Source organism: Mobula hypostoma, chromosome 7 (genome assembly GCF_963921235.1).
Source record: "Mobula hypostoma chromosome 7, sMobHyp1.1, whole genome shotgun sequence".
Lineage (NCBI taxonomy): Eukaryota > Metazoa > Chordata > Chondrichthyes > Myliobatiformes > Myliobatidae > Mobula > Mobula hypostoma.
This window is the reverse complement of record NC_086103.1, coordinates 56,155,179-56,172,713: the sequence shown is the minus strand read 5'-3', so window position 1 is coordinate 56,172,713 and position 17,535 is coordinate 56,155,179. Positions and strand designations below refer to the sequence as shown.

The 17,535-nt window shown below is 41.5% G+C and overlaps 1 protein-coding gene across 1 annotated transcript; it reads left to right on the top strand.

Moving 5' to 3' along the window:
- The first annotated feature begins 40 nt into the window (after window positions 1–40).
- higd2a (HIG1 hypoxia inducible domain family, member 2A) lies at window positions 41–16,712 on the top strand. The gene is made up of 2 exons (XM_063053461.1): window positions 41–273; window positions 16,440–16,712. Exons 1-2 carry the CDS (start codon window positions 126–128, stop codon window positions 16,607–16,609), a joined length of 318 nt encoding a protein of 105 aa, XP_062909531.1. The 5' UTR covers window positions 41–125; the 3' UTR covers window positions 16,610–16,712.
- The last annotated feature ends 823 nt before the right edge of the window (window positions 16,713–17,535 follow it).

Here is a 17,535-nt window from a genome sequence, read left to right as displayed (position 1 = left end):
TTTTTAATCCCTTGTAGTTACATAATAAAGCTAGCCCCGCCTTGAAGATTGATCAGCACTTTAGGGTGTCCAATTGGCGGCTAACTCGCCTGACTTTGCTTCGTTTCTCCGGGAAATCATCAACGATGTCGAAGCCGGTTGCGGTGACTTCGCCGCTTGATTTAACGAAGCCCCCAGCCATTGAGGGCTTTACTTCTTTGCCCAGGCCTAAAGAGGAAGGGTTTGCGGACAAATTCATCAGGAAAACGAAGGAGAATCCATTCGTTCCGATCGGTGAGCGGTTCAGTGTCTTGTGATGTTTCATCTTTCCTTGATGTCCTGTGATAGAACTGGTTCTTCCTGTCCCTCTTTACACAATATCCCCAAATTGTTGTGTACTTCCAGAATTGTTTTGTTTACTTTTAGGTTAGACGATTGGAAATGGCGTGTAGACTACAGAATTTAGTGCAAGTGGATGGCCCATGACTTTGCAAATTCATTTTAATGTTATCGATTCTCATATGAAACATATAATCTGTTACCAGAATGCTGAATGTTTAGAATGCTGCGCAGAAAACTAGACAACTTAAATATCTTACTCTGTATAGTTGTTCATGAATTATTGGACTGGACTTAACCCGGCTGGTAGAGCATTTGATCGCGTTCCTAACTTGAATCGCATGAAAAATGGTATAAAGCAGGGCCTCTCGCAGATACTCTACCCTAGAAAAACTCATATCAGGGAGATAGAACCCCTTCACCCCCCCCCCAAGGGTGTATGTAATACTTTGTTTAGTGATTTTGTCTAATCTGTAAACTAAGTTGGGTATATGCAGAAAATGTGATATTAAAATATGTACTTGTATAATCATGTTTGTTCTATTACAATTTTAAGCAAGTCTGCAGGAAGTTTGGCCTCATCACGTAGAACATCAATAGAGTAGCTCCTTAGCAGCTAGCCAGCTAGTTAATGCTATGCTAATAAATGAATGACACCTATGCTAATAAACGAATGACACCTGTTAAACTTACCTCAACATGTCTTTTATATTTTAACCCATCATGGGCAATAGAAAAGTCACTGTTGTAAACAGTGCAGCAAACAACACTGTCATTATTTTTGATGTGGACTGTAAAGCCCACCCACAGAGAAAACTGATAGGTCTACTTAGCATGAAGAGAGACCAATCAGGATTCTGTCTCTGTCTCGGTCTCTTAAAAAATCGATTGCCGGGATCTTGTATATAATTTCTGGGCATCAGGGAGCCACTATCAATCTGCGGGAGACTCCCAGAACTTCCAGGAGAGGTGGGATGTCTGCTCTCATCCTGGAGTCCACGAACCCTCTCGGTAAATAGTGGGAGTCCATGGCATAAAAAAAGCTTTGGAAGTCTAATTTAAGAGTTCACCCACTGAGAGAGATCCACCCTCTGATCAGCTCTTGTACATTTGTTTCTGGTTAACAGTGAACCTCATACTGCCAAGAGTTACAGTACCAAGAGATTGTGGTTAAACCCCATTAGCTTTGACTGATATTTAAATGGACAATAATGTTCTCTCTACACAATAGCTGTAGACACCAGGTGTGAGAAAAGTTGTTATCTTCATTTCCAACCTGTTGATCGAAGTTCAAAGTAAAATTTATTATCAGAGTACATACATGTCACCACACACAACCCTGAGATTCTTTTTCCTGTGGGCATACTTAGCAAGTATATAGAACAGCAAATGTAAACAGGATCAATGAACAATAAATTATGCAAATATAAATAAATAGTAATAAATAATAAGAGCATGAGATAACAAGATAAAAGAGTCCTTAAAGTGCAACCATTGGTTGTGGGAACACCAGAGCTTGTTCAAGAGCTTGATGGTTGAGGGGTAGTAACTGTTCTTGAACCTGGTGGTGCGAGTCCTGAGGCACCTGTACCTTCTAATTGATGGCAGCAGCGAGAAAAGAGTGTGGCCTGGGTGAGATAGTATCACCCAGGAACTTAAAGTTCTTGATCCACCCCACCTCTGATCCTCCGATGAGTATTGGCTCATCGACCTCTGGTTTCCCTCTCCCAATGTCTACAATTCATTCCTTGGTCTTATTGACATTGAGTGAGAGGTAACATGATTAAGGTCAAATCTGTGTTTTATTGTCATTTAAGCACATGTGAAATGAAGAGCTTACTTGGAGCAGCATTACAGGCATGTGGCATCTGATACACAACATTCACAAAAAAACAATTTAAGAAAAAAAACAATCAGAACATAAAATAAAGCCTATTGTAGTGAGAAATGATGTAATGTTGTGGTAATGGTGGTGAGGATTGTGTAATGAGGTAGTAATTAGGGATGTGCAAGTTTGTTGAAGAACCAAATGGATTAAGTGAAGTAGCTGTTCTTGAACCTGTAACTTCTGCCCAATGGTAGCTGTGAGAAGGTGGCATAGAGGATGTCCATTTAGTACAGAGATGAGGAGGAATTTCTTTAGCCAGACAGTGGTAAATCTGTAGAATTCGTTGCCAAAGATGGCTGTGGTAGCCAAGTCATTGTGTGCATTTAAGGCAGAGATTGATAGGTTCTTGATTAGTCAGGGCATGAAAGGTAATGGGGAGAAGGCAGGAGAATGGGGTTGAGAGAGAAATGGATCAACCTGATGAAATGGCGGAACAGACTCAACGGGCTGAATAGCCTAATTCTGCTTCTATGTTTTAAGGTCCTATAACTCAGAAGGTGGGGGGGGGAGGGGTCTTTGATCATAGATGTAGACTTTTTGAGGCAATGCTTCATATAGACATTACCAATGGTAAGGAAGTCAGTAACCTAGGGAACTTCTCTATTTCAATGATTTCCATTTGGAAGGGCAGGAGAATATAACCCTATTATTCATTGTCTTCAATTTTACTCAGACTGCTTGATGTAACCTACTGTCAAATGATGCCTTGGTTTCAAGGCAGCTTAGTCTTTGCTCAGAACTAAAATTCTGATTGCCCACATTTGGACCTAATCTACAGTATGGTTTGGAGATGAATGGTGTATCTGTTCATAGTATTACTGATAACACCTTCCACCACATTGGGTACAGAATGTTGGGGTGCTGCTTGGAAGGATTATTTGGCGTTTAATCAAAAAAAATGTTGAATGCAGGGAGTTGTTCAGCTCTTTTTTGTTTTGACCAGTAAAAACATAACTCTAGTCTAATTGCTCTTTCCAGTCCTGATGGTCATGATTTATCATGTACATATCCAAAAACTTTTAAACATTAAGATGTTAAGGTTTCTTTAAGTAAATTAAGTCCATATTTACTCAATAGATCTTCAAGATCTCTCCAATTTCTCTCTGTTCCTCCACATACCTCTCCTTGTGTATTCTGTGTATTATTGCAGCTCTCCAATTGTATTCCTATACTTGTGCTTTACTGCATTAAATTCTATTTGCGTTCTTCCGACTCTAACCGGAGCATCTTGTAAACTTTAATCATGCCACTTAAGAGTCAAAATCATTTAATAAACATAACAAAAAAAACAAGGGCTGAGCACTGAGCCATGAGGAGCCCTGTCATTTTTCACCTTTTTATTAACTTGCCTGCAATGCAGGACCTTGTGAGACAATTTGCTAAATTCTTTGTAGATTTAAATGAAAGGCACTTCTTTCAGACCTTCCTTGTCAGCGGTCAAAGAATTTAAATCAAGTTTCTTGAAACAAATCTATGCTGACAGTTCCTGATTAAGTTGAGCTTTACTAAATTGCCTACTAGTGAAGTTGAACAAACTGACTGATTTATCCCTATTTCCATTTTTAAACAATAGTATTTTATGATCCTCCATTCTTCTGACACCACTCTCATAGCTAGAAAGAATTGGGGGGGGCGTGGGTGGTTAGAGTTGGCCAGATCTTAATGATGTACATTTTCAGATCTGCAAGTGATGGTATTTCCTTGTATATGTGGGTGTGGCCACCAAGCTAGATGTTATTGTATTGGGAGGTTTTATTGGATCAGCCTAATAAAAGTTGTCGTCATCGTCGTGGCTATCCCTCGAGGTCGAGGATGATGATCTTTGTTCTGAAGAAGTGGCCCACAGAGCGAAGACGCCTGTGCGTGTATTAGTTTAACGTGTACTTATGTTGCACTCCAAGAAGCACATGATACTTCACAAATCAACCAACTGATTCCAATGACATGGAAACCACAATGATTGGAGCTGATGGATTTTTTGCAGCCTTCATCCGCCTTCACAGCCATTGAGTTTGAAGTAACTTCGTCCGCCTGTTCCACCGTTGAGGTCTTGGTTGGATTGTTCTTTGTCCGGGACCTCACCCTGGACCTTACTGCCATGGGTGACCCTACCAGGAGCATAGCTCCAGACGGTATTGCTCTCGGGATCTCAGGACCACACAAGCTTCTCCACCACGACAAGGTAACAATCCAAGAGAAGCCAAATAAAAGTAGGCAAGTAATCACAGTGTAGTTTATGTAAAATGCATATGTAGTCACAGTGCACTGCTTGTGGAGGCAATGACTATTTAGGTTAGTAGGTGGGTGCCAACGAAACATTATCCAAACTTTGTTCTGGATGATGAGCTTTTTGAGAGTTGGGTGACTACATTAATCCAGATGGTGTCGAACTTCAGCAATAACTGTGGTGACTATCACAGAAGGTGAATATTCTGTCACGTCCTGATCAGCAGACAGACATTGGTGTCAGGGTTCAATGTAAATTTTATTATCAAAGTTGTTAAAAAGAAATTTGGACAAGTACGTGGATAGTAGGGACATGGAGGTTTATGGTCCAGGTGCATGTTGATTGGGAGTTAGCAGTTTAAGTGGTTTCCGCATTCAAGGGCCTGTTTCTGTGCTGTACTTCTCTGACTCTCGAAAGTACATATGTCATCACATCCAACCCTGGAATTCATTTTGCTGAGGTTATACTCAGCAAGTCAATAAAATAGTAACTATAGCAGGATCAATGAAAGATCAAGTAGAGTGCAGAAGACAACAAACTGCAAATGCAAATATAAGTAAATAGCAATAAATAATGAGAACATGAGATAATATGAGATGATTAGTTGTAGGAACATTTCACTGATGGTGCAAGTGAGTGTAGTTATCCCCTTTTATTCAAGAGCCTGATGATTGAGGGTTAATAGCAGTTCTTGAACCTGGTGGTGTGAGTGCTGAGGCTCAAATTCCTTCTACCTGATGGTAGCTTGGGTGGAGTAGAGAGTAGATAGCATGACCTGGGCATGGTAACAATGTCATAAGAGGCATTAGACAAGACACATGAACAGGCAGATAACAGGGTTATGTGGAATATGCATAGGAAGGACTTAGGGGATTATGGGCCAAATGCAGACAAATATTAGTTTAGAAAGGCAGTTTGTTCGGAATATACAAGTTAGTATAAAGGGCCTGTTTCTGTGTTGTGTAACTGTTGAATCTATGGACTTGGACATGGTGTGTTGATGGCTGACTCCCGTGTCATAAATGTTCAGATTTTTACCAATGTTCCTAAATGCTTCACACGTGCCTTGATGTCAAATGTATTCATTCTCTTCTTGGCTCCAGAATGCAGCCCTGCTCTCCATGTTTGGACCAAGGCTGTTCAGCAGCTAAATGATCTTAGGAAAATGTGCTTCATAGTGAGCAAATGCGACTTGATATTACTTTTAATGCCCCTTTCCATCACTTTGAGTAGAAGTATTGGAAATTGGTAAGTATTTACAACAATAAACTTGATTTTTGACTTTAACTCATCAGTAAGCTCCAAGACTTGGGCCTGTGCAACCGGATCCTCGATTTCCTCACTGGCAGACCTGTTTGTACAGATTGGCACTCAATGTCAATAAAACCAAAGAGCTGATTGTAGACATCAGGCAGGGCAAGATGAGGAAACACGAACCAATCCTCATAGAGGGATCAGAAGTGGAGAGAGTAAGCAGTTTCAAGTTCCTGGGTGTCAAGATCTCTGAGGATCGAAGCTGGTCCCAACATATCGATGCGGCTATAGAGAAGGCAAGACAGAGGCTATATTTCATTAGGAGTTTGAGGAGATGTGGTTTTTTACTTAAGATGTACCATGGAGAGCATTCTGACAGGCTGCATCACCAACTGGTATGGTTGGGTGGAGGGGCTACTACACAGGATCGAAAGAAGCTACAGAAAGTTGTAAAATTAGACAGCTTCACCTTGGGTACTAGCCTCCATAGTGTCAAATACATCTTCAAGGAGCGGTGCCTTAGAAAGGTGGCATCCATCATTAAGGATCCCCACCACCCAAGACGTGCCTTCTTCTCATTGTTACCATCAGGAAGGAAGTACAGAAGCCTGAAGGCACCCACTCTGTGATTCAGGAACAGCTTCTTCCCCTCTGCCATCTGATTCCTAAATGGACGTTGAACCCGTGAACACTACCTCACTTTTTGTTTTTATATTTCTGTTTTTGTGTTATTTTTAAGTTAACCATTTAATAATAAGTATTTTATTGACCCTGAGTTGAAATTACTTCATTACACCAGCAACATTTAAAAACACACTTAGCAATAATAAATTATAATAAATACAGGTTTCCCCTGCCATCCGAAGGTAGAGCGTTCCTATGAAACGGTTCGTAAACCGAAATGTTGTAAAGCAAAGAAACAATTACCATTTATTTATATGGGAAAATGTTGTGAGCGTTCGCAGACCCAAAAATAACCTACCAAATCATGCCAAATAACACACAAAACCTAAAATAACAGTAACGTATAGTAAAAGCAGGAATGATATGATAAATACACAGCCCATATAAAGTAGAAATACAGATCTCCGTAGCGAAAATCTCACGCAAGCACTCTCGGCAGAAAATCTCACGCAAGCGCTGTTAGCATAAACGCACTCTCCAGTAACCTTTAAACTATTAAGCTGCCAAATCTACCAAATAACACGTATAAGTACACAGCCTATATAAAGTAGAAATAATGTATGTAAAGTGTAGTATCACTTACCGGAATTGGGAAAACAGCGCTGAGCACACTGATGATGGTGTGTTAGACTGAGTCGTCGCAGGCTGGATGGTGCAGTGGCCCCCACCCTCCGGGCCGCCGACCCGATACATTGCCGCGAAGAACACAGCGGTAGCCGGGAGGCACACAGCACATCTTTAAGAAAAAAAGCCAAAATAAACATGCTAATTAATTAGGGGCCGCCAAGCACGTAATTGTTGGCCCAGATCAGAGGCAATGTAATCGCCTCTGATCTGCGCCGACATTTACGTGTCGGGCGGCCCCTAATTAATTAGCATGTTTATTTTGGCTTTTTTCTTAAAGATGTGCTGTGTGCCTCCCGGCTAACACTGCGTTCTTTGCGAATCGGTACAGTATCTGTCCGGGGCCCGAGTGTTGGGGTGGTGGGACACGGGGGTGTCATCTCATCGTCGATCAGGGCAGGCAGCCCATCTTCTCCTATGACTGCCCGCCTCGATGTCGAAGGTCGAGGTTCGTCGTCTGCTGTGGCTGATATGGAAGGCTTGCTTGACTGCTGAGCCTCGCGCATTTTTCTATCATACAGTTGTTTGTAAGCACTCAAACGATCCTGCAAATATCCCCTAAACCTACGTATCCTTTCAAAATTAAAGTCGTACTTTATCATTGCAGCGAAAATCTCACGCAGTTGCTTCACTTTCTGCATTCGGTTTTGATATCCTTTCCTCTTCCAATTGCATGAGCTCTTCATCTATCAGTTCTTGATCATGGGATGCCAAAACCTCTTCAACATCATTTTCGTCAGCTTCCACAAGCCAAATTCACGTTGTCCTTACTTCGTTCACCATGATCAAAACGCTTAATTATGTCTAGTTTTACGCTAAGTGTAACACCCTTACTCTTTCAGCCTTTTCCGACAGCTTAGAACTAATCTTGCTAATGGCTGTTCAATGCAACGTGTTTCAGCAATGCCGTTCTGAATCTGGGTGTTCGGGGCGCGCGCTGATTTTTTTATCACGCGCTGCTTTTCTTCATAAGTGAAAACGCCTTCTGAAAGCGAAAACAGGCTACTAATGTAGGTCTTTCATAACAGTGAGGTTTTGTAAAGAGAATGTTCGAAAAGTGTACACCTGTATACTAATATTAACTAATAAGTACAGAATAATAACACAATAATTTACCATGTGCAATAATGTATGAAGTAATAAAACAGACTATTGTACTATTATGTGTGTTCTCCTATTGCACAGAGATGAACTGCTGTATATGCTTATTACATTTGGTAGGAAAGATTTTCTGTAACGATCCTTGCATCAGTGGAACTGAATGAGCCTGTTCGAAAGGGTGTTCTGCTGCTTATTCAGTAAGTCATGGAGAGAATGTGTCTGATTGTCCATAATAGATAAGTTTGTTCAGTGACCTCCTCCCCACCACTAACTCAAGAGTCTAGGTTGTAGCCAAGGACAAATCCAGCCTTTTTGATGAGTTTATGTAGTCTTTTTGCATCACCAGCACTGAGGTGATCTACATATATTAATATATATATTTACTGTAATAGATTTATTTGTTTCCCTCTATTATCATGTATTGCATTGTACTGCTGCCACTAGGTTAACAAATTTCATAACATCTGGTGATATTAAACCTAATTCTGGTCCCTTCCACACGCAACATCAGCACAGGTGCACCATCGGGCTATGTGCTTAGCCCCCTGCTCTACTCACTATATACTTGTGATTGTGTAGCCAAGTACAGCTCCAAGTTTGCTGCTGATACCACTGTGTGCCAAATCAATAGTGGTGACAAATCAGCATATAAGAGGGAGATTGAAATCTGTTTGAATGGTACCACGACAACAACCTCTCGATCAACATAAGTGAAATGAAACAGCTGAGGATGAAAAACCACTCCTCTTTTAAAGAACAGAGATGGAGAGAGTCAATAGTTTTAATTACCTTGGAATGAGCACACACATCATCATAAAGAAGCACCTCTACTTTCTTAGAAGTTTGTGTAGAAACTCTTACAGATGCTCAGTGGAGAGTATCCTGACTGGTTGCAATATGGCCTAGTATGGAAACACCAATGCTTAGGAACAGAAAAGGCTGCAGAAAGTAGTGGATGCAGCCCAGTTCATCACAGGCAAGCTCTCCCATGATTAAGTACATTTTAACAGAGCGCTGCCACAAGGAAGCAGCATCCATCATCAAAACCCCACCTTCCAGGACACAATCTCTTCTCACTAAAACCATCAAGCAGGAGGTACAGAAGCCTTAGGTGCCACAACACCTCCTGAAAAGTTAATAACCTACAACCATCAGGCTCCTGAATTGGCATGGATAACTTCAGTCATTACTACTCTGAACTGATTCTTTAACCTACTGACTCTCTTTCAAGGACTCTTTACAACTCATGTTCTCAGCATTTTTAAAAATTGGACAGCTTATCTTTTATTTGTCAGTCCTAGTCTCTTGTGTATAGTTTTCTGTAAGTGGCTGCTTGAAAATGAATCTTGAAGTAGTATATGGTAACATGCGCACTTTAATAAAAAAAATTACTTTGAACTTTGCTTTTTGTGGACAGGGTATACACGGACAATTTTCTGTACTGCCAGTAGATGGCAGTAACTGTTACGGAATAGTTTGGCCATGACTAGTTCAGGAAGCAAATTTTTTAAATCTGCCAGAATGTTGTGTAATCCTGTAGATTTGGCTGTAAACAGTGCCCCCTCAGCCATTTTGACAATCATGTAAAACAAATTGATTTGTTTGAAGACATGCTTATTTGAGGAAATCTCGAAGACATGAGTGATTTGAACTTACCTAAAAATGAATAGTGACTATGTTGCTAAAAACTTGGATGGGACAAAGCATGCTAAGCTCATCCAGGAAGGTTTCCTGAAAGAATATGTAGAAAGCCCTGGTAGAGAGGAGGCAACACCCTTCCTATTGGGCAATGAGGCAAGGCAAATTACTGATGGGTCAGTAGGGGGGGGGGCAGTTTGGGATCAGTGACCAAAACTCTTACTAGTTTGAAAATAGTCCAGTAAAATGATGGAACTGGGATAAAGATAATTATGATGGCATTAGATGGGAACTTGCAAAGGTTGATTGGAAAAGGCTGTTTACAAGTAAAGGGACTTCTGGAAAGTGGGATGTTTTTAAAAATGAAATGGGAAAAGTTTAGGGCCAGCATGTTCCTGTTGAAGTCAAGGATATGGCTGACAGGATTAGGAAACCGTGATTGACAAGGTATTTTGAGGCTCTCATCAGGAAAAAGGAGGAGACATACATCAGGTATAGGCAACTGGCATCAAGTAAATACCTTAAGGAGTATAAAAGTAAAAGTACACGAGGGAAATCAGGAGGGCAAAAAAAGAGGACACTAGGTTTGGCATACAAGGTGAAAGATGTTCTGAACAGATTCTACAGGTTTACTAAGAGCAAGAGAGTAACTAGATGGAGAATAGGGCCCCTTAAGGATCAATATGGCTGTTTCGTGTGGAGTCAGAAGAGGTGGGTGAGGTTTTAAATTGATAATTCTTGTCTCTGTGCATACCATGGAGAAGCTCAGGGAAGTGTTCATGGACCATTCAGAAATCTGATGGCAGAGGGGAAGAACTTTTTCCAAAAAAAAAGAGTGCAGGTCCTCAGCCCCTGTACCTGGATAGCATATCCTGGGTGATAGGGGTCCTTAATGACTTTTGCTGCCATTTAGAGGCACCGCCTTTTGAAGATAAACTCGAATGAGGGCAGACATGCCAGTGATGAAGCTGATCAAGTCTACAACCCTCTGTGGCCTCTTGATCGTGGTGTGGAGTGCATTGGAGCCTCCATGCCAGATGGTGATGCAACCAGTCAGAATGCTCTCTGTACATTTGAAGAAATTTGATAAAAGCTTTGGTGACATACCAAATCACTTCAAAATCTGAGTGAAGTAAATCTGCTGGAATGCTTTCTTCATGATTGCATTGATACATAGGGCTCAGGATAGATCTTCAGAGATGATACCCAGGAACCTGAGGCCGCTCACTTTCTACTGCTAATCCCTCAATGAAGAATGGTGTGTATTTCCACAACTTCCCCTTCCTGAAGTCCACAATCAATTCATTGGTCTTGCTGACTTTGAGTGCAAGGTTGTTGATGTGACATCACTCAATCAGCCAATCCATCTTGCTCCTGTACACCATCTTATCGCCATCTAAGATTCTGCCAGCAACAGTGATGCCATTGGCAAATTTATAGGTGGCATTTGAGCTGTGCTTAGTCACATAGTTATGAGTGTAGAAAGAGTAGAATAGGGAGCTGAGCATATATTCTTGAGGTGTACCTGTGTTGATTGTCGGTGAGGAGGAGATATTATTACCAATCCGCATTGACTATGGTCTCCCGATGAGGAAGTCAAGGATCCAGAGGTAGAGGGAGGTAGAAAGGCCCATGTACTGAGGGGATGATGGTGCTGAGTTGGAGCTGTAATGAACAAACAGCAGCCTGACATGGGTATTACTTCTGCACAGGTGGTTGAAGACCAAGTGGAGAGCCAGTGAGACTGCATCTGCTGTAAACCTGCTTGGGGCGGTAGGTAAATTGCAGTGTGCCCGGTTCCTTGCTCAGAGAGGGGTTAGTTCTAGACATGACCAACCTCTCCAAGCACTTTATCACAGTAGATCTGAGTGCTATTGGATGACAGTTGTAGAGGCAGTTATTCTTGGGCATGGATATGATTGCTGTCGTTCTAAGAACCTCTGACTGCAGCAGTGAAAGGTTGAAGATGGCCTTGAACACTGCAGCCAGTTGGTTTGCTCAGGTTTTCAGTATCCTGCCAGGTACATCTTTCCTGGATTCACCCTCTTACACCGTCGTCTGGGACAGAGTCACAGGGCCACCAGATGCTGTGGGGATATGCACAGGTGTACCATGGCCATCTAAGGAGAACGTAAGTGCCACATTGACCATGCTCAAATCAATGCAGAAAAATGCCAAGTTGCATAATAACACACAGAGCTAGCATTTCAGCACCAATCACACTTCCATAGGTGTGACTTGCAATCTTTGAAATGGGCATTAGAATAAATGAGCAGCTTCCTGTCTGAGGAAGGAAAAGTAAATCATGTAAAACACATTTATCTCAGTTTCTCTACCATCCTCAGCCTTGGCTTTGTCTGCCCTGTCAAGGAATACTCCCAAATGCTTTCTCAAATCTACTTTGAACAAGATTTGAATGCCATTCCCATGACTGCAAACTTATTCACCATATTTACCAACAATTGTTAAGTGTCTCAGGAGGTTTGCCATGTGACAGAAGTTTAAGTTGCTGCTTTTGAATTGGTGAGGCTGAACCCCCAACTTCATACATTTAGTAGTAAAAACATTATAATGATGTGAAAAGCTATGGTCAAGGTGGGATGAGTCTTCATAACGAGGATTTCTTCTGTGTTTGTGTTTTGTTTAGTTCAGATATATTCTCTCACTAATGTCCTATACAAGTGAAGCATAACCTTCATCCTTCTGTATTCAGTTTTTTGGAATTTAATTATTTGCCTTTTGAGTACCATACAGATCCCTCTGCAATCTTTCACGAGTTGGATAAAACTTCGATTTTTTTTTTCTCTCAGTAGTCAATTTCACATTTTTATACATTGTACTCCATTTGCCATACCTTTGTCAAATTAATATGTGAATATCCTTTTGTGACTTTGTATCCCCTTCACAATTTACTTTTCTGCCTCTCTCTACCTATTCAGTATCTATAGAAACATAGAAACATAGAAAATAGGTGCAGGAGTAGGCCATTCGGCCCTTCGAGCCTGCACCGCCATTTATTATGATCATGGCTGATCATCCAACTCAGAACCCAGCCTTCCCTCCATACCCCGTGACCCCTGTAGCCACAAGGGCCATATCTAACTTCCTTTTAAACATAGCTAATGAACTGGCCTCAACAGTTTGCTGTGGCAGAGAATTCCACAGATTCACCACTCTCTGTGTGAAGAAGTTTTTCCTAACCTCGGTCCTAAAAGGCTTCCCCTCTATCCTCAAACTGTGACCCCTCGTTCTAGACCTCCCCAACATCGGGAACAATCTTCCCGCATCTAGCCTGTCCAATCCCTTTAGGATCTTATACGTTTCAATCAGATCCCCCCTCAATCTTCTAAATTCCAACGAGTACAAGCCCAGTTCATCCAGTCTTTCTTCATATGAAAGACCTGCCATCCCAGGAATCAATCTGGTGAACCTTCTTTGTACTCCCTCTATGGCAAGGATGTCTTTCCTCAGATTAGGGGACCAAAACTGCACACAATACTCCAGGTGTGGTCTCACCAAGGCCTTGTACAACTGCAGTAGTACCTCCCTGCTCCTGTACTCGAATCCTCTCGCTATAAATGCCAGCATACCGTTCGCCTTTTTCACCGCCTGCTGTACCTGCATGCCCACTTTCAATGACTGGTGTATAATGACACCCAGGTCTCGTTGCACCTCCCCTTTTCCTAATCGGCCACCATTCAGATAATAATCTGTTTTCCTATTTTTGCCACCAAAGTGGATAACTTCACATTTATCCACATTAAATTGCATCTGCCATGAGTTTGCCCACTCACCCAACCTATCCAAGTCACCCTGCATCCTCTTAGCATCCTCCTCACTGCTAACACTGCCACCCAGCTTCGTGTCATCCGCAAACTTGGAGATGCTGCATTTAATTCCCTCATCCAAGTCATTAATATATATTGTAAACAACTGGGGTCCCAGCACTGAGCCTTGCGGTACCCCACTAGTCACCGCCTGCCATTCTGAAAAGGTCCCGTTTATTCCCACTCTTTGCTTCCTGTCTGCTAACCAATTCTCCACCCACACCAATACCTTACCCCCAATACCATGTGCTTTAAGTTTGCACACTAATCTCCTGTGTGGGACCTTGTCAAAAGCCTTTTGAAAATCCAAATATACCACATCCACTGGTTCTCCCCTATCCACTCTACTAGTTACATCCTCAAAAAATTCTATGAGATTCGTCAGACATGATTTGCCTTTCACAAATCCATGCTGACTTTGTCCGATCATTTCACCGCTTTCCAAATGTGCTGTTATCACATCCTTGATAACTGACTCCAGCAGTTTCCCCACCACCGACGTTAGGCTAACCGGCCTATAATTCCCCGGTTTCTCTCTCCCTCCTTTTTTAAAAAGTGGGGTTACATTAGCCACCCTCCAATCCTCAGGAACTAGTCCAGAATCTAACGAGTTTTGAAAAATTATCACTAATGCATCCACTATTTCTTGGGCCACTTCCTTAAGCACTCTGGGATGCAGACCATCTGGCCCTGGGGATTTATCTGCCTTCAATCCCTTCAATTTACCTAACACCACTTCCCTACTAACATGTATTTCCTCAGTTCCTCCATCTCACTGGACCCTCTGTCCCTTACTATTTCTGGAAGATTATTTATGTCCTCCTTAGTGAAGACAGAACCAAAGTAATTATTCAATTGGTCTGCCATGTCCTTGCTCCCCATAATCAATTCACCTGTTTCTGTTTGCAGGGGACCTACATTTGTCTTTATCAGTCTTTTCCTTTTTACATATCTATAAAAGCTTTTACAGTCCGTTTTTATGTTCTCTGCCAGTTTTCTCTCATAATCTTTTTTCCCCTTCCTAATTAAGCCCTTTGTCCTCCTCTGCTGAACTCTGAATTTCTCCCAGTCCTCAGGTGAGCCACTTTCTCTGGCTAATTTGTATGCTACTTCTTTGGAATTGATACTATCCCTAATTTCTCTTGTCAGCCACGGGTGCACTACCTTCCTTGATTTATTCTTTTGCCAAACTGGGATGAACAATTGTTGTAGTTCATCCATGCAACCTTTAAATGCCTGCCATTGCATATCCACTGTCAATCCTTGAAGTGTCATTTGCCAGTCTATCTTAGCTAATTCATGTCTCATACCTTCAAAGTTACCCCTCTTTAAGTTCAGAACCTTTGTTTCTGAATTAACTACGTCACTCTCCATGTTAATGAAGAATTCCACCATATTATGGTCACTCTTACCCAAGGGGCCTCTCACGACAAGATCGCTAATTAACCCTTCCTCATTGCTCAAAACCCAGTCCAGAATAGCCTGCTCTCTAGTCGGTTCCTCGACATGTTGGTTCAAAAAACCATCCCGCATACATTCCAAGAAATCCTCTTCCTCAGCACCTTTACCAATTTGGTTCACCCAGTCTACATGTAGATTGAAGTCACCCATTATAACTGCTGTTCCTTTATTGCACACATTTCTAATTTCCTGTTTAATACCATCTCCGACCTCACTACTACTGTTAGGTGGCCTGTACACAACTCCCAGCAGCGTCTTCTGCCCCTTAGTGTTACGCAGCTCTACCCATATCGATTCCACATCTTCCCGGCTTATGTCCTTCCTTTCTATTGCGTTAATCTCTTTTTTAACCAGCAACGCCACCCCACCTCCCCTTCCTTCGTGTCTATCCCTCCTGAATATTGAATATCCCTGAACGTTGAGCTCCCATCCCTGGTCACCCTGGAGCCATGTCTCTGTGATCCCAACTATATCATAATCATTAATAACAATCTGCACTTTCAATTCATCCACCTTATTACGAATGCTCCTTGCATTGACACATAAAGCCTTCAGGCGCTCTTTTACAACTCTCTTAGCCCTTTTTAATGCTTGCCCTGGATTTGTCGGCCTGCCACTTTTACTTTTCCCCTTTGTACTTTTTACTTCTACGCTCACTTTACACTCCTCTGTCTCTCTGCACTGGTTCCCATCCCTCTGTTGTGAACTAACCTCCTCACACCTAGCCGCTTTAATTTGATTCCCACCCCCCAACCATTCTAGTTTAAAGTCACCTCAGTAGCCCCCGCTAATCTCCCTGCCAGGATATTGGTCCCCCTAGGATTTAAGTGTAACCCGTCCTTTTTGTACAGGTCACACCTACGCCAAAAGAGGTCCCAATGATCGAGTCCCCTATCACAACTGCCCTCCTCTTCCTTGCCCTACCCTTCTGAGCTACAGGGCCAGACTCTGTGCCGGAGGCAGGGCCACTGTCGCTTCCCCCGGGTAAGCTGTCCCCCCCAACAGTACTCAAACAGTATTCATGTGTTCACCCAGATATTTACATTTTAAAAGTTACGAGCCCCTATGCCATGCTACACTTTTCATATCACCATCTGGGGAGAAAAGAACATTATTGTCTGGCCAGTCCAGTATTCATCTCCTATGCCTGAAGCTGTTATTATCCACATATTTGATATTACAGCTTTACATACTTTATGGAAATTTCAGCTTAATATATCTGCCAGTTTTTTTTTAATCCACAGCACATATTAAATATGGTAGCTATTGCTGCTGCCTTAGTACAAGGCTTAAACAGGAATATTGATTTCTACAATCAATGAGAGAGTCACTTCTGTGTAATTCCCAATGCTTGTAAAATGTCAAATGCTCCTTAATGGTAGTTTTGAGTCATACTTTGTTTCTCTTTCTTTTATAGGACTGCTGGGTACAGCAGGTGCCCTTACCTATGGTTTGATTGCTTTCAAACATGGCAAGACTCGACAGTCCCAGATGTTAATGCGAGCGAGAATCTTTGCGCAAGGTTTCACTGTTGCTGCTATCCTGGTTGGTGTGGTAGCCACTGCAATGAAGCGCAAGGAAAAGTGAACTTCTATTCTATGAACAGAATCAAGTGTAAAGTTGGAAGTTTGTATTCTTTGGCATTTGGAATGTGATTGTAACTCATAATAATAAAAAAAGCTTAACTCTATAGCGGTAATTTTAAGTGCATTTCCAGTAGAAAATGTTACTGTGAGCAATGGTTGCTGCATTATCATTTCAAAGTTTTATTGTAAAAATAAGTTTTCTTAAAATGTGCTCTCCAGCAAGTCATGATTAAATTGTTTCACTTTTACCTCCCTACCAGTCCCACATCTTAATTGTATCTTGTCCTGCACAATTTAGACTATTTCTTAAGCAGTTCTTCATTGCTAATCACCATTTGCTGTTTGTTGCTCCAGATTTCAGCATCTGAAGTCTCTTGTGTCAGCCTTTGATGGGCTTCCTTTTCACCTTTGTTTGATTTTATTTCTCACGAGGAATGGACATCATGCCTGTATACTGCTTTTTCAAAACCTGAAAAGTTCAATTTATAAATGTCATATGAGGAAGCACATATCAAACCAACAGGGCTAAATTAAAACATTTAAGATTGTGTTCAGCCAGATTACAAATATCCTTTAAAACAGCATGGTGTGCTTTAGCAGAGTGTTCACTTCTATTTCCTGAAATGAACATTAATTTTCAATGGATACTTAATTTAAATTTACTGTCTTGCATACTTTTAGAATCAATTGTAATGTTAACATTCCTTTGCAGAAGCTTTGAGGTCTGCAAAGGAATGAAATTATGGAGTATGTAAGTTAATATTTATTTAATTCTAATTCTTGTTCTCCAAGCAATCCTATCCGAAAGTAACAGGATTAAGTTAAGGTCAGATAAAATGACTATGTAATTTGACTTTTACAAGCCCTGCTTTGTCTTGCTGCTGTTATTCAGACAGTTCATTTAAAGTCTGTAAATTATTGCCTGGT

What these genes read in the sequence shown, in the direction of transcription:
- higd2a (XM_063053461.1), top strand. Translation starts at nt 126, where the DNA reads ATGTCGAAGCCGGTTGCGGTGACTTCGCCGCTTGATTTAACGAAGCCC. An exon ending in GAATCCATTCGTTCCGATCG is followed by an intron (nt 274 to 16,439) that starts GTGAGCGGTTCA and finishes TTTCTTTTATAG; the next exon opens with GACTGCTGGGTACAGCAGGT.